This window comes from Prionailurus viverrinus, chromosome A2 (genome assembly GCF_022837055.1).
Source record: "Prionailurus viverrinus isolate Anna chromosome A2, UM_Priviv_1.0, whole genome shotgun sequence".
Lineage (NCBI taxonomy): Eukaryota > Metazoa > Chordata > Mammalia > Carnivora > Felidae > Prionailurus > Prionailurus viverrinus.
Genome location: NC_062562.1, coordinates 29,203,502 through 29,224,110, shown reverse-complemented (window position 1 = coordinate 29,224,110; position 20,609 = coordinate 29,203,502). Strand labels below are relative to the sequence as shown.

The window sequence follows — 20,609 nt, the reverse complement described above, 5'->3', positions numbered from 1 at the left end:
TCCTGTAGCACGTACAGTTTAGCGACTTCGCTCACTTGCGCACCTTTCCTTAAGCCTCACCTACATGGTTCGTGAACAGTGGACTATTGCCATGTTGTAGAATTTATGTGATGAAAACATGAGATTAACCCTGGCAAGTGACACAGTTCATGAAAACGCCATCAACCTGGCCTATGCATCGGAACTCCCAAACTTGGCCGGTAGCCTCTCCTTAGTGGCTTTGCTTCCTCAGCACCACTCTGACAGACTTCACAGAAAGCCAACTTAAGAGAAAGAGAACCTCAGTGCTGATTATCATTAATGTCACAGAACCTACCCAGATAGTATGATAGTAGCCAGTATGGAGTTGTTGTTGAAGTTTATTGACATAAAAATTAACCAAAACTCTTTTCTTCTTGACACGCCCAGTTCTGGTGATGACTTCACTTCTAACAGAAGTCATCCCGTAAACACAAATACGTAATAGAACAGATCTCAGTAAGGAGCTTATTTTTCTAACTTAACTGAAATTTCTTATTAATGCTTCTAATTTCCCAATTGTGTACTTACGGCAGGGTGAATATGGCTCCAGAGGCTAGATCAGATAAGTTCCTTGGACTCTGTGTAATGATTATTAGCCTCTTTGAGGGAATTGTGTCTGTTCTGGGGGCTAAACCACACCAAGCCATCCCCGTCTTTGAAAATCTATTTGAAAATGTCCATATCCTCTTTTATTCAAGATTCTGATTTCATCTCTCCAAATCAGACTTCTCCATGTGTGGGAATCTACATAGTCCCAAGACTTTTGCTAATAAAGTATTTTCAGTTTTATCCTAAGTACAAGAATATATGTCATCATGGAATTTATCAGGAAATATTTGGCAAAAAAGGAAAGAAAAGAATGTTAACTATTTAGGTAGTTTTTATTAGAGTGCTAGACGAGTAATAGGGATATTTTAGAGGGCTAATTTCAAAGTTACACACCTGCAGAAATTTTCATTGTTCGACCTGCCATGATGTATGGTATTAGAAACCAAGAAGCATTAATGGAGAGTTACTAAAGGGATAGCGGAGATGTGTAAACTATTGCCATATCCCTATTGTAAAAGATAGCCCTGACTGCAAGGTGTAGCTATTTCAGAGGGTCAAGATGGAAATAACACACACCGTCCACATAGCTACTGTGAAAACTGTAATACAGAGATATCCTTTATTTTGACACAGTTGGGGAATTTTTTTTTAAGCTATGAATATAACTTCAACTAATAAGTGATGTTCACATAAAGCTCTTAAGCCTTCTAATTTCTTAATGGATACCTTTACCGTCATAAATGGAACTGTTTCAAGGCCATGAGGTTAACAGACTGTCTCAGCAGCTCCCAGGAACCTGCTATTCTTTAGAAGAAAACAATGCCCATCCACTCCATTAAAGTACAGAAGGCAGACAGTATTGAGCAGTGCCTAAAACAAACAGAGGAGAGGACCGAGGAAAAGCTCAGCATTGCCTGCTAGGAGGATGCAGCTGCTTTCGCAATAATAATAAAAAAACCAAGATCCACTGTCCTGACAAAACCTTCACTGTACTGAACTAAAAAGTAGCATGTGTGTTCTCATGGAATGTCACATCAGGGCTTGCTTTAGGATTAGATTATAGGCAGTAACACTGATCATATAGTGCAAACTAGGTAAAATTGCGTTTCACTGTGTGAAATGAACAGAGGTGCAAATGCTCAGTAGGATACCATTAAGACATAAAATGGCAAAAAATAAATATCAAAACTTTTATCAGTGTAAAAAAGTAACTGGGTTATTGTATAACCTAGAGTCTGGCAAAAAAGGCCTCAAAAAAGTTCTCAGTCTTCAGAAGTTTTACAAATTAAGTGCCTGTTCGGGATTCCAATCACACTAGAGATTCCATACTCTCGGCAGGGTCTGATTCATCTGCAATGAGAACAGCACCATTTTTGTCCACTGTCATGGGACCATTTCCATTTTCTTTAGTGCTGACCAGGCTGAGCATTGCTTTATAGACAAACTGGTATTGTTCCTGAAAAACAAGGAGAAGACAGTTTGAGACAAAGAACAGCTTAGTCATTTCATCTAAGGTAGAAAGACCAATTTTTTAAAAAGGTAATTATAAAAAAACAAGAATATACATTTATGCTAAGAAACTTTAAAAAATGACTTGAATCCTTTCATAGTGGAGACCTTTGCCTTCTGCATGTCACTTTGATTGTTGTTAGTTGGGAACTCATTCTCAGTACAGACAGTGAATTAAGAGAATGGAATATCCCCGTGCTAGCACTGGAGAATACCATACTCTAGAAAGCAGAGTTTCTCACTCTCAACACTAATGATGTTTTCAGGAAGATGATTCTTTGTTGGAGAGGTGTGTCTGCTGCGTGCCAAGATGTTTAGCAGCTTCCCTGGGCTCTGCTCAGTCGGTGCCAGAGCACTGGTCTTCATCGCCAGTTGTGACGACCAAAAAAAAAAAAGTCTCCAGATGTTGCCAAACATCCCCTGGGGGCAGGGAGGCGGGGCAAAACTACCCCTCACTGACAACCGCTGCTCTAATTCAAGTGTTTGCCTGAGTTTCGGTTGATGGAGGAACAGGTTTCACAAAGAAGCAAAGTACTTACAATGTCTGTGAATACTCCAGGCCTCATAAGATTGATCATTTTTGCAACCTGGAAAACATCCACAGCATTTTCATTCTCCAGTTGCTGGGACAGGGTGGTAAGGGCACACAGCATTCCTGCTGAAACTGCTCCATACCTTGGGGAGGAAAAAAAAAATGCTATTTCAGATTTGCTTAGGGATTAAATTTACTGGAATGAAATTAACACCATATATTTGCATGGTGGCATATGTTTGCATAGTCCGCACACGGACTGCAGTGACCTCTCTTCTTGAAATCAGTGAAATGCTGGACAGGGGGAGAAGATGTAGAGACTAGCACCAAGGTGCCATTTATTCATGAATGTGAAAGCTCCCAAACTGGCTTATCAGATGCTCAGCTTGATACTCCAGATGAAATCAGAGGTTTAAAATTAGACTGGGGATAGCTATAGAAGACTTAATGCTGGGGATCAGGTGGGAAAAATACGAGAACCCTAACTACAAGCTCCTGGATGTGCAGAGGTAGGGAAAGGATCTGAAAAAAAAAATACCCCCCCACCCCCCCAAAAAAACCCCAGCTAAATCAAACTTAAAAAACGTGACTTGAAATGTGTGGCTCAAAATGCAGTCAGAAAAGTTTCAAAATGAATTTCACATTAGGTCATTGTTTTTGGCACTGAAGTGGAATTTTGCCAGAGTACCTCTGATAAAAGTCTTGGAAAAATATGGTTGTTTTTGACACACACAGTCTCTCTCTCTTTCTCTCTCTCTCTCTCTCTCTCACACACACACACACACACACACATTTAGAATGGAAATCCCATTTTTTTCCAGGAACCTCTGGTGGCACATTAGTGTTAAGAAAACACAGGGATTGAATGAATTGTTCCAGGTGATGATGCTGGTAGAAATGAAACTAGAATTTATATGGCTTGCATATTTATATGGCTTGCATATTTATATGGCTTGTGCCCACTGTTCTATTAAAAACTATTAAATGTGCAGTTTATAGTGCAGTTTATGTGCAGTTTCTGAGTTTATCGTTATATGAAATTGAAACATTACAGATGTTTTACATCTTTAATACAAATAAGACCAAAGCTCCCAACTATAGAGGTCAGCTAGCTAGAGGTAAAAACTGTTCTACATTTAGGTCCAGTCGCCCAGAGTCCAGTTTGTTGGTACATTTCCGTCTGGTTCATTACTTCCGTACTGTATGCATACTGGACTCGCTGACTTCCCTGTAGGTGGGCATTTACGTGGTTCGTATCTTGGGCATACCAGTGGAATTACCATGAGTAGAAAAATTGGCTCACAGGTATGCCCATTTTTAGTTTTAAAGATACTGCAATGTTTCTCTCCTAGTGGTTGTTACCGGTTTATCCCCCTCCCAGCATGAGAATACTTGTTTCTCTGACATCATTTTATTTGAATTTTTTTAAAGTTTATTTATTGTGAGATCGAGAGAGTGAAGAGGGGATGGGGGAGAGGGAGAGAGAGAATCCCAAGCAGGCTCTACGCCGTTGACACAGAATCTGACATGGGGCTTGAACTCACAAACTGTGAGATTATGACCTGAGCTGAAATAGGGAGTTGGATGCTTAACTGACTGAGCTACCCAGGTGCCCCCATCTTCTCGTTATTTTAAAGTTGAAAAGCTTCTCCTAATCTGATGGGTGAAAAATTGTATCCTAATGTTAGTTTAATTTGCATTTTCTTGATTACCAGGAAGTTTGAGAATCTTTTGTGTTTATGGCCTGTGTTTCCTCTTCTGAAATTGTGTGTTAATATACTTTGGCCATTTCTCTTAGCTCTCTGTTATTTGTAGCATAGGTTGTAAATATTTCGTCCAGTGTCTCAGTTTCCCTTAACATTGTTTATAGGTACTTTTGTTACATGTAATCAAATGGCTTCATCTTTTATTTTTGACTTTTTTGGAATCTTGAGAATGCTTTTTCTAACTCAGCACTTTAAAAACATTCTCCTACATTTTTCTATTTTTATTTTTTACATTTCATTGTATATTTCATCTGAATCCTGTTTTGGTATAAGGTTATGGTTGGATTTTACTTATTTTTCTAATGGATGACTTTTTTTTTTATTGGATAGTCTCCTCTTTTCTCATTGAGTTTCCTTTGTATCAAATACTAAATTGTCATATAGTTTCTGAAATCTGTTTGGCCCTTTAATCTATTTTTTGTATTTCCCTACATTTAACTCCTATAGATTTTTAATGTTCTGACATCCGAAAGAGCAAGTTCCTGTAGTCTTGGCTGTCTCTACATTCATTGTTTCATGTTTTTTTGTGCTTCAAACATCTGTATTTTCATTTTTACTTGTACACTCATTTCCAAATACCTCTACTCCGTGATTCCTTCCTGTCCTGTTTCATATTAGTCTTGAAACTGAATGCTCAAGGAACACAAAAAGTTTTACTGGGGTTTTGCTTGGTTTGCCCTCAATACATAGATTGGTTAGAGGACAGTAACCTCTTTTTGAGTTTTTCTGTTCATGAACATGATATCTTTTCTCCCTTTTTCAGGTCTTTTGTAGTTATCATTTACATTTTACAGTTTTCCTTCATTGTCTTTGCCAGTTTAATTTTAGGGTAATTTCTAGGTGCCTTTTTAGAGTCTGTCACTCCTAAGAATGGCCTCTTTTTATGATCTTTTGTTTGGTTTCAGTTGATACATAGGAACATTAGTGATTTTCACATGGTGAACTTGTATCCTGCCATGCAGAACTCTTTTTAAGTTCTAATAATTTGTGGGTTATCTAGGAAGTTGGCTTCATCTTTATCTGCCAATAATGTTAGTTTTGTCTCTTTTCAGCTTTTGTATTTCTTACATCTTTTGCTTTTATTGCATTGGCTAGGACCCGGTAGTTGTGCATTGTAACACTGCACGGGGGTCTCATATTGTTGTCTTTCATGGTAAAGCCCCTAAGTGTTTCGTGTTAAATAAAGATGTTTGCTGTGGGCTTCTGACAAATAACATTTATCAAGTTAAAGAAGATACTTGCGACTTTGTTTGCTAAGAGTGTTTTCTTTTGGGGAGGGAGATCACGAGTGAATGTTATTTTATCCTGTGCTTCCCAACACCTATTGACTCTTTTAGCAATTCCTTTAATGCCCTGAATTCACTTGAGAGAGCAGTGGTAACACTTAACCAGCTCTACACCCTTTTCATGATACATGAAACCATCTTACTTTTAATGATACCTATTTCTTTTAATCCAACATACTGGATTTTGACAGTATTTTATTTAGATTTTTGTACCCATAATCAAATAAGTAAGATTGGCCTATACTTTTCCATTCTGGTGTTCTCCTTTTTTTTTTTTAATCAAGGTTACATTAAATCTCTTGTGTTTGTTACTGTTTAAGTATAGCCTAGTGAGGACTTGGTGGGCCTTAACAGTTTGGGAACTCGTCTGTTTATTCAGTTCTTGGTGATCACTAAGGTGTGTTATGCTCTTACTATGTGCCAGGATCTCTTGCAGGTATTAAGCATACCAACTTAATCGTCACAATAATCCTGTGCTATGACCGTTGTTATTCCCCTTCCAAAGCTGAAGAAACAAGGTACGTTCCAGTGACGTAACTGGCCACGGCCTCACAGTTTGCCAGACGAGTTTAGTTTGAGCTGATACATGTTAATGGCTCATAATAGAAGCTAGTATATACAATATGTTCAGTAAACACCATTTATTATACTTATTATTGAGACTTAAACATGTATTGGTATAAACAATTTCAAGTGTTTATTTTAAAATATTTCTATTTTAACCTTTTATTATTAGAAAACATCAAACACTTGAAAGTACTATAACTTTGATGTAGTCATTACTCAATTACAGCCGTCACTGGCTCATGGCCAATCTTTTTTCACATCTACTTCTTCCTGCATATCCTTTGAAGTAAATCCCAGGTATTTTATTCGTTAATATTTTAGTATGAAAGATAAAATTAAAAAATATATATATAAACATTATCACACCTCAGCAAATGAACAGTTACCAAATATTTTGAGTGTAACTGCAGATACATGGTAGATGCTTTTCTTCCCAATGGCAATTTATGCCCTCCCTACTTTTTCTTCACCATTTTCCAAAACTGTATGTTTTATGAGACTTAAGTTCTTAGAAAATCTCAGCCGTTATTTCTTTAATCTCTTTTGTCAACATGGATCACTTCTGAGACGTATGTTAGAACTCACCTATCTAGTCCGTAACTAAGTTTGATTTCACTTCTGTCCATTCTACTACTACTAGCCTGTCTCTTGTTTTTCCCCTATCTTGGACTCTCTCATTTGTTCCTGTTTGATTATACATGTTTCTGGTTAATGTCCTAGTCTTCTGTTAGATCTCTGAGCATGTGTTCTATTGTAACTGCTCCAGTAACTGATTTACACTTTGTTGTTGTTCTTCTTGCTTTGATCATTATGTTAACTTTCCGCAGATTCTAAATTGTACTCAGTTTACCTTCTTATTTAGCATGACTAGCGTTTTTTTTTAATCCTCTGTACTAATTATTATTTTTTCCAGTAGGACCAAAATCTAACCTTTGCTTAATATGTTCTAGTGAAACTGTTAGACTCGGGACCCTTTCCCCAACCTCCCCCTGTCCCCCAAACCAATCTCTTTGTTAAAGCTCTCCATAGCCTTTCAGATAGAAAAGTCCCGTATTACATATCTTATTATAGTGTGTACTCTATGTGGATGTACTCTCGCCTGTCCTTGGATTGCCTTTCTTAGATTTAGCCTCTCTTAAATAAGCACCTAAATTAAAAGGAAGCACCTACACAGTAAGATTTCAAACAGGACCAGAAACTAAGTCAAATTAATCAAATCCACAGATCATTTAAATATTTTCTACATGCCAAACATGATAGTGAAAGGGTAAAGACTGAAAAAATAGAGGCCATTCTCAGATTAGGAATTAGATAGAATTAGAGGATATTTATTGAGTTTCATGGATTTGCCCTTCAGACTATAAGAACTTGGTGAAAAAGTGATATTAGTAATTTTATAACATATATAAAACAAGAGTAGTGTACAGATTCACTGTTTGCCTTTCTCAAAGGGCCCCATTGAGAGGAATGTTTATTTAGTGCAGTTAAGAAGAAAGCAAAATGTGTTTTCATCTTTCCTTGCCTATACCTCAAAGAAATAGAAGTCCTTGAAGTTCCTGATGTACAGTAATGGTAAGTGCTCTATATTCATTTTAAACCACAGTGGGATTCCTTGTATTGTCAGTGTGTATAATACCTCTGCCCACTTAATTATATTTTTTACTCTTCCATATAATTATTGTACCTTCGCTTTTAAGAGGTTTTAACAATCACTTTATTGCTCCAATAAACATTAAAAAAAAAGTTTTAAAAATCATAACCAAAAATACAATCCAGAGTTATAACTCTGTCACTATTAAGAAACTAAAAGCTTCCCGTAGAAATCATTAGGGCAAAAAGGAAAACAGAGTTAAAGTTTGAATATGCAGCGGTCCGGGGGAATCAAGGCAACATGAAAGCCTTCCACAGCACTTTAAGAAATTAACACTTTGGGGAGTGCCTGCGTGGCTAAGTTGCTTGAGTGTCCGACTCTTGATTTCAGGTCAGGTTGTGGTCTCAGGGTCGTAGGACTGAACCCCATACCGGGTTCCTCAGAGAGCCTGGAGACTGCTTGAGATTCTCTCTCTCTGTCCCCTCCCCCAATCTCTCTCTAAAATAGTACTTAAAAAAAATTTAAAACTTTGGAAGTGAATGAGAAAATAAAGTAGGGAAACATGGTCTGGAGAACTGAGGGACATGAATGCCAGAGTGCTTCCTGTGACAACCAGTGGGAGGCAGTGTTAACCAGCAGGATTAGATAGATCTGGATCTGACTGCAGTCAGGGCCAGCTTCCTGGCTACGGTCTGATGGGTCTCCTGCTCACAAGAGTCCTGCGCTTAGTTTAATGCTGTGCTGTTGCCATCTGGAACTTTTTTTTACTGACGTATAGTTGATAGACCGTATTAGTTTCAGGTGTGTAACAATGATTTGACAAGTATGTATGTTATGAAATATTCACCATGATAGTGACCCAAGTTATTACATTATTAAGTATATTTCCTATGCTATACTTGTCATCTCTGTGATTTATTTATAACTGGAAGTCTGTAGTTACTAACCCCCTTCACCTATTTCACCCCTCTCCCTACTACTGACAATCACCAGTTTGTTCTGTTTATCTTAGTTTACTTCTGTTCTTTGTTTTTATTTAAGATTCCACATAGAAGTGAAATCACTTGTATTTGTCTTTATCTGATTACTGCACTTAGCCCGATACATTCTAGTTCTACCCATGTTGATGTGATTTCTTTTTTTTTTTTTTAATGCCTGAGTAATATTCCATTGTATACATACATCACATTTTCTGTATCCACTCATCTATTTACGGACATTTAGATTTCTTATGTATTATTATTGTAAATACCACTGCAGTGAACATAGGGGTGCATGCCTCCTTTTCAATTAGTGTTTTTGTTTTCTTCTGATAAATGCCCATAAATGGAATTACTGATCATATGGTATTTCTAGTTTTACTTTGTTGAGTAGCTTCAGCGCTGTTTTACATAGTGGCTGCACGGATTTATTTTTTCCATTTCTTCTAGGTTTGTCTAACTTGTTAGCTTAGAATTTTTAATAGTACACTCTCATTATCCTTTGTATTTCCTTGGTGTTGGCTGTAACTTCTTTTCCATTTGTAATGTTATTTCAGTCTGCTTTCTTTCTGGAGGAGTCTGGTTAAAAGTTTCTTAGTCTTGCTTATCTTTTCAAAGAACCAGGTCTTGGTTTCATTGATTTTTTTTTTTTTTAAGCTTATTTGTTTATTGTGAGAGTGGCAGAGAGAGAAGGTGAGAGTGAGAATCCCAAGCAGGCTCTGTGTTGCCAGCGCAGAGTCCACTGTGGGGCCTCAAACCCATGAACTCATGAGATCATGACCTGAGCTGAAACCAAGTGGGATGCCAACTGAGCCATCCAGGCGCCCCTTCGTTGATATTTTCTATGGTTTTTTTAGTCTCCATTTATTTCTACTCTGATCTTTTTTCTTTTCTTCTCCTAAATTTTGGCTCTGTTTGTTCTTCTTTTTCTAGTTCCTTTAGGTTCCTAAGGATAGACTGCTTGAGAGTTTTATTTCTTTTTTTTAAAAAATTTTTTTTCAACATTTATTTATTTATTTTTGGGACAGAGAGAGACAGAGCATGAACGGGGGAGGGGCAGAGAGAGGGAGACACAGAATCGGAAACAAGCTCCAGGCTCTGAGCCATCAGCCCAGAGCCCGACGCGGGGCTCGAACTCCCGGACCGCGAGATCGTGACCTGGCTGAAGTCGGACGCTTAACCGACTGCGCCACCCAGGCGCCCCGAGAGTTTTATTTCTTGAGGTAGGCCTGTATTGCTATAAATTTCCTTCTTAGAACTGCTTTTGCCACATCTCAAAAGATTTTTGCGTGTTCATTTGCCTCCAGGTATTTTTTAATTTCCTCTTGGATTTCTTCATTGAGACATTGGTTGTTTAATAGCATGTTATTTATCCTCCATATGTTTGTATTTTTTCCAGGTTTTCTTGTAATTTATTTCTAGTTTCATACTATTATGGTCAGAAAAAATGCTTGATGTGATTACAGTCTTCTTAAATTTATGGAGATTTGCTTAATGGCCTAATATGTGATCCTGGAGAATAGTCCCATCTGTACTTGAAAAGAATGTGTATTATGCTGTTTTGGATGGAATGTTCTGTATGTATCTGTTAAATCCATCTGGTCTAATGTCTTGTTCAAGGCCAGTGTTTCCTTATTAATTTTCGATCTGGATGATCTATCCATTGACATAAGTGGGTGTTAAAATTCCCTGCTATTTTCTTACCATCAATTTACCCCTTTAGATGCTTCTATGTTGGGTGCATAGATATTTACAGTTGTTGTATCCTCTTCTTAGATGGATCATTTTACCATATGTAATGTCCTGACCTTGTAAAAAAAATTTTTTTTTTTTTTTTTTTGAGAGAAACAGAGCACATGAGCAGGGGAGGGGCAGAGAGAGACAAGGGGAGAGAGAATACCAAGCAAGCTATGCACTTGAGTGCAGAGCCTGATCTCACAAACCTTGAGATCATGACCTGAACTGAACAAAGTCAAGAGCCAGACACTTACCTGACAGAGCCACCCAGGTGCCCCTATTCTTTATTTTAAAGTCCATTTTGTCTGCTATAAATACTGCTACCCCAGCTTTTTTTTTTTTTTCTTTTTTCATTTCTGTGGAATATCTTTTTCCATCCCTTCAGCTTTCAGTCTGTATATCTATTTAGGGAGTCTTTTGTAGGCAACATCTGGGTCTTGTTTTTTTATCCATTTAATCTATGTCTTTTGAGTGGAGCACTTAAACCACTTACTTATTTAAGAGGTATGTACTTTAACTGTCATTTTGTTCATTGTTTTCTGGTTATTTTTGTAGTTCTTCTATGTCTTTTCTTCTCTTGCTCTTCTCCCTTGTGACTGAGGACTTTGTTTAGTGTTATGTGTTGATTTCTTTCTGCTTTTTTATATCTATTATAGGTTTTAGGTTTGTGGTTTCTGTAAGGTTCATATATAACATCCTAAATATATAGCAGTGTATTTCAATGGTTGCTTAAAGTTTGAACACATTCTAAAAACTGCACTTTGACTTATCCTCTCCATGTATATATATACATATATATATATGTATATATATATGATGTCATTGTACATCTTAAAGGAGTCACAAAATAGACAATTTTTTTTTTAAGATATAATTGATTTTACTGCTTTGGTCTTTTAATCTTTATACTAGTTTTAAGATTGATTTACTATGTTTACTATGTTGGTTTTACTAGTGAATTTTTTTTTTAAAATAATTTTTTACTTACAGCCTTTTCTTTTCCAAAGGGGAGTCTTTAATTTTCTTCTGAGGCTGGATTAGTGGTGATGAGCTCATTTAATTTTTGTGTGGTAAATGCTGTATCTCTTCTTCAACTGTGAATGGTAAGTGGGTATAGTATTCTTGGTTATGGGTTTTTTTCCTTTCTACACTTTGAATATATCATGCCACTTCCTTCTGGCTTGCACGTTTCTGATGAAAAATCAGCTGAGAGCTTTCCTTTGTAAATAACTAGTGCTTCTCTCTTGATACTTGTAGAATCCTCGATTTATCTTTATTATTATTATGTGTCTTGCTTTATTCATCTTGTTTGAGGCTCTCTGCTTCTGGGACTTGGATATGTGTGTTTCCGTCCCCAGGTTAGGGAAGTTTTCTGCTCCTTTCTGTCTCTGTTCTCTTTGTGGGACCCCGATACCAGTAATGTTAGTGTATGAGGACATGCTGTTGATTTCCTCAAGTGTATTTTTCATTTCAGTTATTGGTTCTTCTTTGTATTTTTTCTTTCTTTGTTGAGGTCCTGAGTACATCCACTGTTCTCTCAAGTCTGGTGAGCAACTTTATGACCTCAAACTTTTCATCTGGAAATTCTTAATTTTTCCATAGGGCTCCATAAATTATGTAGCTGGTCCTGGCTCTGACACTATATATGTGTATGCAGGCCATTAGCTTCACACTACCTATTTTTTTCTTATGTGAAGAAGGGATCCCAAACTTACCCTCTTAGTGGGGTAGTGGTAAGGTTCAAAGGAAAACCAGAATTATTTCTGGGGGTCTTTGCAGCAGTGGGTATAGAAAGCAGTCCATATATTTATGCATCTCCTATGGAGTATCTCAGGATCAAATTAAAAGATTACTGGTGATACTCAAAGAGCTCTTGCTTATTTGGGCTATAGCCCCTCTATTTATCTTATGAAAAATTAGAACTGAGAAAATGTCAAAACACAAGACCATGCAAGCACCTGTTACAGAAGCTGTCAGAGTGCGAATGAACAAAGCAAATGGTATCTTTGTATTATTATGAAAATGGTTTTGACTTTTTGAATTCCCCGGAAGGGCCTCCTTCCCAACCAGCAGCCCTTGGATCATTCTTTGAGAATTATTAATCAAATTAGCCTTCTATGGTATCTAATAGGATGATAGAGCTATATGCAGAGTGAATAACTATTTGCACAAGAAACTGTTTTTCTGTGAGTGAATGTCTAATCTATTGTCCCACAAGATGGTAAAAACTGCGCTTATGTTCTAATCCTCTTCTGTCGGAAGGAACATAGGGTCTGCTTAAAAACTTTGACAGTAATGCTACAGATCAGCCTCTGAATCTTGAATACAGGATGCTGTGAATAAAGCAGTTTGCCTTTATAAGTGGTGCTTGTGCTCAGATACAATCAGTTTGCTTTTGGGCGAGGAATTTTATCCTTAGATCATTTTTCTAGGAACTTCGTCCACCTCACAACACAGCTGACAGCCCTGAGAGTAGGTGTTAAGAGATCTCTGTGAAGACCAGATAAATATCTAGTTTGTGCATTCGAAGTTCAACTCTTTGACTTAAGTGCAAACACTTGGGCCTCCAAGCCTGCTCACTTAAACATTTTTAAGCAGGTAAGATGATGATAAAACAAAACGCAAAGCACAAGGCTCTCTGGGAAAGGTTCACACTAAGGATATTGTATGTATGTATCCTTCATTTGTAGGTCATCATACTCTGAAGCACGGAACCTGCTATGTGCCAGGCATTAAGCTTCACTCTGTAGAGACTGGGACAAATAAGTTATTACTGCCAGTGTCAGCAGTGTAGGGGGTGTCAGTCCTGTGAACAAGTGGGTGCAACATGATACACAAGAACAGCACAGCTAAGAATGTGATGTCTGTCAGTGATTTTAAATGATTACCTCTAGGGGCGCCCTGGGTGGTTTGGTCAGTTAAGTGTCTGAGTCTTGATTTCGGCTCGGGTCAGGATCTCCCCATTCCCGAGATTGAGCCCGGCATCGGGCTCTGTGCTGACATGAGCCTGCTTGGGATCCTCTCTCTCCCTGCACTCCCAACACCCGCCCCCCCCCCCCCCAGCCGTCTCTCAAAATAAATATTTTTAAAAGATAAATGATGACCACTGGGATGAGTCACCAATAGTTTCAAGGAGAATGACTTTGACTGACAGAGCACTCAAAGGAAGTAACATTTGCAGGGGCAAGGTGGTCTACAGGAAGGAATGGACTGAGGACTCGGATGACAGCTGCATGAGTAAACTTTGGCCAGACTGCAAAGGAATTTGGAAAGTGTACTGAAAGAATGGGTGACATCAGTAAGACTCGTGGCCAGGTGGAGGTGAAGGGACACACAAAAAGGGCTCTGCTTTGCACAACTCAGTGGCTGGAGGCAGGCTGCGAGGATGAGTTTGGTCTTAGACATGCTAAATTAGAGGTGTCTGTCAGCCACCAGGAAGGGATACTAAGAGGCACAAAAAGTAGGTAAGATGGAAACTGAAAGGTAACTGGTGTTCACAAGATTGTATTACTGCTAGCAGGTGTTTAAATAGTTCAAATTTGCTTGAGTAATGTGGAAAAGTAATTTCTCTGGAATCCCTTATCTCCTAAAGAGTGGATACAGGAACACATGTCTTTAGGAGGTTTTTAATCTAGCTCACCTACATGGTATGTGCTGATCTAGTTCAGAATTAATTTACTCTTTTCTTGTGTGGGCCTGCGAACTACATTTGATTAATTTCAGAGGTGACATATTCAGCATGAGGCATAAAATGAAAATCACTGAGTAAGACAATATATCCCCAAATTGAATCTAGACAAAAGAATCAAACAGTTCTTTTTAAATGACGTACCAAGTTCCTGTTTTTTCTCTTTCCCTCATCCCTTACCCATGAAATGTAAGTTTAGCTCCATTACGAACCTGAATACAAAAGAACAGCAAAATCACAGACCTGGGCAGCAACAATTAGAATTCAGTCTGAATTGATAGCAGCTGGCAGACCCCAAAGGTATTTGAAAAGCCAATACAGATTAGTGGGGAAAAAAAATCTCTAGAAGCAGCCTTAATTTTATACTATAACTGCATACCCTAAATTTTCATAGACCTGTAACGGCTGCCCAGTTACTTTGAAACAGTCATTATTTCCTAAAATAAACTCCAGAAAACTCTTTGGAAGCAGCCATTAATATGGCTTTCTTCAAATAAAAGAGAACCATGATTTGAGGTACAGGTGTTGACCTAAACTGGAAGTCTGTGGTCACTTCATGTTGCAGAAAAAATTGAAAGACTTAACCATAAGCTTTACTTTCAAATTGATTAGTATCTATGCTTCCAGAGTGGCTGCTGATTTAATGAATGTAATGGATGCACTGTTTGCTGACGAAAGGAGCTACCTTGGAAATAAAACAGAAATGAAGATATCTAATTGGTGCCACATTAACTAAAGGTCTGTGAGATTCTGAACAATCTGGAATTACACAAGTGATTTACAGGTCAATGCCAGTCATTACGTTTGACCCCAAATATTCATATACCATAAAGTTTACCTATGATCCTTTCTACTTTAGTAAGAAGGAAAGTATCTAGGTTTGAATACCATGTCCAAACAGACTGCAAACTCTAAATTTATCATTAATAAGTAACTTTCTCACTCCTAATCAATGAAACCATATTTAAAAATTTTTCTTCTAGGGGCACCTGGGTGGCTCAGCTGGTTGAGTGTCGGGCTCTGGGCTGACAGTGTGGAGCCTGCTTGGGATTCTCTGCCCCGCCCCCAACTTGGGTGTGCGTGCTCTCTCAAAATAAAGAAACAAACATCCTTCTAAAAAAAATTAAAAGTCTTCTTTCCTAATAATTTTTGCTGAAATTCAGTGTAGGGTATAAAAATAATTGTTTAAATAATGGAAATAATTTAAAATTGTTTTTGAAACATAAAACCTCAGAAAGCTTTCAAGTGTACTTTTGTAGGCTGATACAGTGCTTTCACCTTTCTAGAACATACACTCCAGGAGTACCTGAAGCCTTGGAAGGGTGGGACACATTAAAACTCAAACAGATCTACAACCTGCCCCTGTAGACACTGGAAAAAACTCAGAATGGTCACAAGCAGATAGAGTCTGTCTTTGCCTTTCTACTCCTATAGCAATTCCACAAGAAACATGTTTGAATTTTATAATTAAGAAATAGATACATACTCATCATGAACAATGGTGGGGCCGTCCCTTGTTAAGGCCTCTTCCTTGATGACATTGATAAGTTCGAAAGTACTGCTGATGGGGGCATCTGGGTTAGGCCATTTGGGACACTGGAAGTGCCGAACTTCTAGGACATAGTCATCCTGTAACCAATACGACAGAAGTCACAGCCCAGCCCATTAGGTCTGTAATCTAATGACTAGAACTTGTTCCTGAGATAGCATAGAATTGAAGAATGCCCCATTAACCAAAATGGGGCTGGTAAGAAGAAAAATAGTAGGGAGGCCTGCCTGCCATTAAAAAATGACCAGGTCATGTTAGTGAAACAGTAAAATTCTGTTTCATTCAGGTGACAAAATTGCAAGTGCCAATAAATTATGAGACTTTGTATCCTACTCTATCGTCTATAAATTGAAAGGAAAAAAATGAGAGGTTAAATCATCATTTAAGTTATAATAACTTATCCTCCTCGTCCTTTCATATCCACCCCATAAAAAGGCAGTTGTTATACATCAAAATGTCGTTTACTAAAAAAAAAAAAAAAAAGAAAAAAAACAAAAAAAAAATCTTATCATCTGCAACACATTGCAATGTTTACATTTCTGGTGGCAAAGAAAATACTGAGCTCTAGTATATTGTTTTTATAATTAGGTCAACAGACCTATTTGTATGCATGCTCAATTAGAGGAACGGTTACATTTCATCTACCCAGCTGGAAAAAGCAAATATTTGAAGGAAGGAAAAAGGGAAGTGTACGTATTTATAATGAAGTCATACTCAAATGCCTGGGCCCGACTTCAGGTGGTAAGTTACTCTGTTATTACTTGGATGATGCAGGGCCCAGGTAGGGCTGTGACTGAGAAAGGCAGCTTTAGGTTACCTGTGTGGCTTCAAGGATAAAGTCATGGATGATAATTTGTTCTTCATTTGAGAGGCACAGTCTGTCTTTGCTGATAAGGGTGACGGTAAAGGCCTCACAGTTCATGGATTCTTCTCGACTTGGCCAGTATACAAACTCATCTTCTGCCTGTGGGAACCGCCCCCAAAGAAAAAATTCCTCTGCAGTGCTGTCAAACATTTGTTTTTGAATTTTCTTGCAAATTGATGTATCCTGTCATTTCCCATACCTCCCGAGTCACCTTTTAACTTGGGCACATAGAATTATATCCCCCTGTAATCATCCCAAGTTCAGTGGTCACTGTAAATTGTAATTGATAATAACCGTATTCTAGACTTGCCTCCCTACATCACTGTAACAACCAAAAATGCTCCCCCTAGAGGGGACATATTAAAATTAATCGACTTGGATCCTGTCTTGTTTACTATGATGTATTACAGAATATCTCTCAACTGGGGCTAATATATTATTTCACAATTGCTTAAGCAACGAAGACATCCTAGTTGTTACTTTCTGTGGCTTAACATTTCTACAGTTGATTAGCATTTTGCATAGGGATTTCATAAATGTGGTCTTAATTTTTACAATATACTAGGGAGGTGAGGGATTTTTATCATCTGTCTTTACAGACGAGGACATCAAGACTCAGAGAAGCCTGTAAGTTGTCTCAAATCACACTTGCTACTAAATGGTAAGCAACAGAACCTGTCTGGAAAGAGGCTGTGCATAAATAAGCTTATGTTGGTTCTAAGTACAAAGTGCCTTTTCAAAGAAAAGTTAATCTAACCATGTTAGGTGTCAAAAGGAGATGAACACAGAAAAAGGCTTTCAGCCTTGAGTCAGGCAAGCTTTAAATGTTCATCTATTTTAGCATTAAAAATAAATATTCAGGCTCTTTACTTGAATTCCATCCCTGAAAACTGCAGAGGCCGAAGAAAAAGTGAAGAGATGTAGAGGTGGGAGTCTTTGTGAGAAATACAACGATTAGGGTAAGACCCCTGACCCCCCCATCCCTCTTTTTCTCATCAGTCCAAATGGCAAACTCTGCTTTGCCTGGAATAGCTACACTTCCATGGGCATTTGCCTGAAAATGCTTAGATACTACTAGTGAAGTCAGAAATAATTCTGAATAATGTTCAAAACAAAGAAGGTTTTGTTTAATCTTACATTGTTGCATCAGAAATGAGCCAACAGTCCAATAAGACTTATCACCCTTTCAAGTTTCAATATAGCTTATTGCCAAGTACATTTTTATTTTTAAAGCTCAGCATAAGGGGAAACAGATTAGCAATTGGGTTTAGGCTATACAAAAGACAGTCTGTAACTGTCAGGGGTTTTAATACATTTTGTCCAAGGAAATGGAAGTTAAGACCCTTCTAACAGATACTAAAGATGTAAGGTAATAATGGACAAGGCCTATAAATTTAACCAATGCGCAGAGATTAAACACGGGTTTTAGGATTGAATAAATTTATCTGGGCCTTAATTTCCATATCTGAAAAGTGGGAATAACATTATGTACCTGTAAGAAATTAACTTGAATAGTAAATTATCAAATTGGCCTAATGACTGCCAAGGGGATTTTAATAAGCAAACACACACACACACACACACACCAAAACATCTGACTACAGAAAGCAAATTAGGGAGAAACTGATCATCTTCAAATGCTATGAAAAATACATGCTGCTACTTAATTCAGTAGGACCTCTGGTCTCATGGTTATTTTGCTTACAAATACATTTGTAGATCAAAGATGCCTAGGCATATCTAGAACAGTGCATTCTGACCTAGGAACCCGTGACTTTGGGCTAGTCACAGAATCATGGTCTTGTAAAATTACAGCAGTAAGAAATAAAGCAAACAAAGAGAATCTGCAGACATTTTTTAGGAAAAATGTGCACTGACTTTCGACCCCAGAGCTGAGAAGGCAGACATTCAGGATTCTAGCCCCGTCTCCCTCAGCCCGAGGTGACCTGTTCCAGGGCAGTCCTGTGTCCTCACTGTCTGCATAACACGCGTGGACTCTGTTGGTCCAGCCTCCCCATACAAACGAACCTGTGGGTAGAGGCTTTTGGTGACTGTCCTGTGATAAGTGACAATACCAAAACACTGACTCATCCAACAAATGAACGTTTTAACAACCCTAAATGCCTCCAATTTCCACACGCCAAACAGAATAGACCCCTATTGCCAGCTAATTTGAAAATTTACACTCCAGTTTTGAGTTGAAGATTCTCAATTTTGTTGCCATTCTCTCCTACAGAAGCAGTCTTGGTATTCTGAAACTGGAGCAAAATGCGACAAAGTGAACTTCCTACTGACTGGGCACACAGTCAAATGCATGTCGTCAAGACTAGGGGTTCAATCACAGGCTGTTCTTTCTCGACGAAAAAATTCACTGATCTGATACTTGTCGAAGCAGCTCCTCATTGTTTCTTATTTCCGTTTTTGTTTTGTGGGCTTACGTGTCCTCATAACTTCTGAAGACCCAATGAATTCTGCCATTAAGTTTATTTCGATAAACTTAACCCTTCTTTTATATGGTCTTAGGGACCACAGCAGGGAAGGACTAACTAGAGGAGAAAAGGGCTGTAGCTCAGCCAAGGTCTTAGAAGCACCTTTAAACTGGAACAAAATAGCCTTTTCTGTATCTCCTTCCCTGTAATGGATCTGCCTTGCCTAAGGTATGGGGGAAAGATAATGATAATTAGTACTTTAGATACGAATTTTTGGGGGAAGGACTGAGAAAACTTTGCTATGATATTTGTCCCATGCCACATCATAGAAAAGGATTAAAAGGTCACTCCGGTTTAAATCCTGCCTCCAATTATTCATGTATGCCCTTTAGGCAAGTTACTTCCCTTGATTTTCTTCGCTGTTAGATGATGATAGTATCTATGTCATAAAGTGGTAGAGAGGACTAAACAAGTTAGTACGTGTAAACACAGTTACATAGTTAGATGCTATTTTATTTTTCCCAAGGGACATATAGCAGCTCAGAGGTTAAGATCCTATATTAATGACGTTACTAAAAAAAAAAAAAAAAAAAAAAAAAAAAAAAAGGCTTTACAAAACCTTCCATGGCCCTGCCATGTACAGCATTAGAGAATCAAGTAATGGAACCGATGGCGACACTTAACTGTGAGACTACAAAAGGAACTTGCTCCAACTTCAAGAAGCGAAGTCTCAATACCCTCCCTAGCACATACAGACAGTGCAGCCCTGTGCTAAGGTATCAAAATGATTTATGCTTCTGGCCTCACAGGCTCATTAATATATAGCAGATGTGCTTTGCTTACCAAGCTCTGGTTGTCTGGCAGCATGACAATGATCTGTGCATTATGATCCCAAATCATTCGCCAGAAATCTTTCGTAGTATGTGGCAGAGGATGCTGGGTTATAATAAATTCATTGCTCCTATAATAGCCCTTCAGTTAGGAAGACGGAAAATCAGCAGTTACAAACATTTTATTCTGACGCCAGGGTAAGTAAAATATGTTCACGAAATAAGATGGCATTGTTTTGACCACACGAAAACAATTGAAAAAGGCAGTCAGTACATTTGGCTAATTTTTAGCTGTATATGCTAACATGTGTAGATATTTTTCGCTCCACATAAATTTCCTCCTAGTTACCCCTGCTGTTTTTACTTAACGGCAATTTCAACATTTATTCAAACGCTAGATGGGTGAAATTAACAATAAAATTAATTTCTTAATGAACACTTCTCTTAAAGTATTTTTGTACCCCCACTGGCTAGGAGTCCTTTGTCAGAGGTCTCCGGATACAAAAAGCTAATTTTGATATTACACATCGAGAAATTATTTGAAAAGTGAAATCAGCCACATAGGTGGTATCTGCTCTTTAGCACCTTTTAGTTTAATTGAATTTATTTATAATTAACTGTTGATTCTCACCATGATATAAGAAGCATTAATGTAATCTGTTCCTTTCATTCCAGGCAATGGTGCAAGACCCACTCGAGCACGCTCGGCT

The 20,609-nt window shown here is 38.0% G+C and overlaps 1 protein-coding gene and 1 long non-coding RNA gene across 5 annotated transcripts in view; one reads left to right on the top strand and one right to left on the bottom strand.

Moving 5' to 3' along the window:
* Positions 1–883: 883 nt before the first annotated feature.
* The window catches only part of PTPRG (protein tyrosine phosphatase receptor type G), a 713,505-nt gene continuing 693,779 nt past the window's right edge, over positions 884–20,609 (bottom strand). For 3 of the 4 annotated variants that reach the window (XM_047849347.1, XM_047849350.1, XM_047849348.1), the window contains 6 exons: positions 20,531–20,607; positions 19,913–20,041; positions 16,593–16,739; positions 15,713–15,855; positions 2,619–2,754; positions 884–2,026 (listed from right to left, as the gene is read on the bottom strand). In XM_047849347.1, coding sequence (XP_047705303.1) covers positions 1,880–2,026; positions 2,619–2,754; positions 15,713–15,855; positions 16,593–16,739; positions 19,913–20,041; positions 20,531–20,607 — 779 coding nt within the window. In that variant the 3' untranslated portion in view covers positions 884–1,879. The remainder of the gene's footprint in view (positions 2,027–2,618; positions 2,755–15,712; positions 15,856–16,592; positions 16,740–19,912; positions 20,042–20,530; positions 20,608–20,609) is intronic. The other variant, XR_007150245.1, reaches the window with a different exon arrangement.
* LOC125160414 (uncharacterized) lies at positions 14,421–16,444 on the top strand. Its single transcript, XR_007150248.1, has 3 exons — positions 14,421–14,526; positions 14,854–14,964; positions 16,364–16,444. It is a non-coding gene; the product is annotated as an uncharacterized LOC125160414 (long non-coding RNA).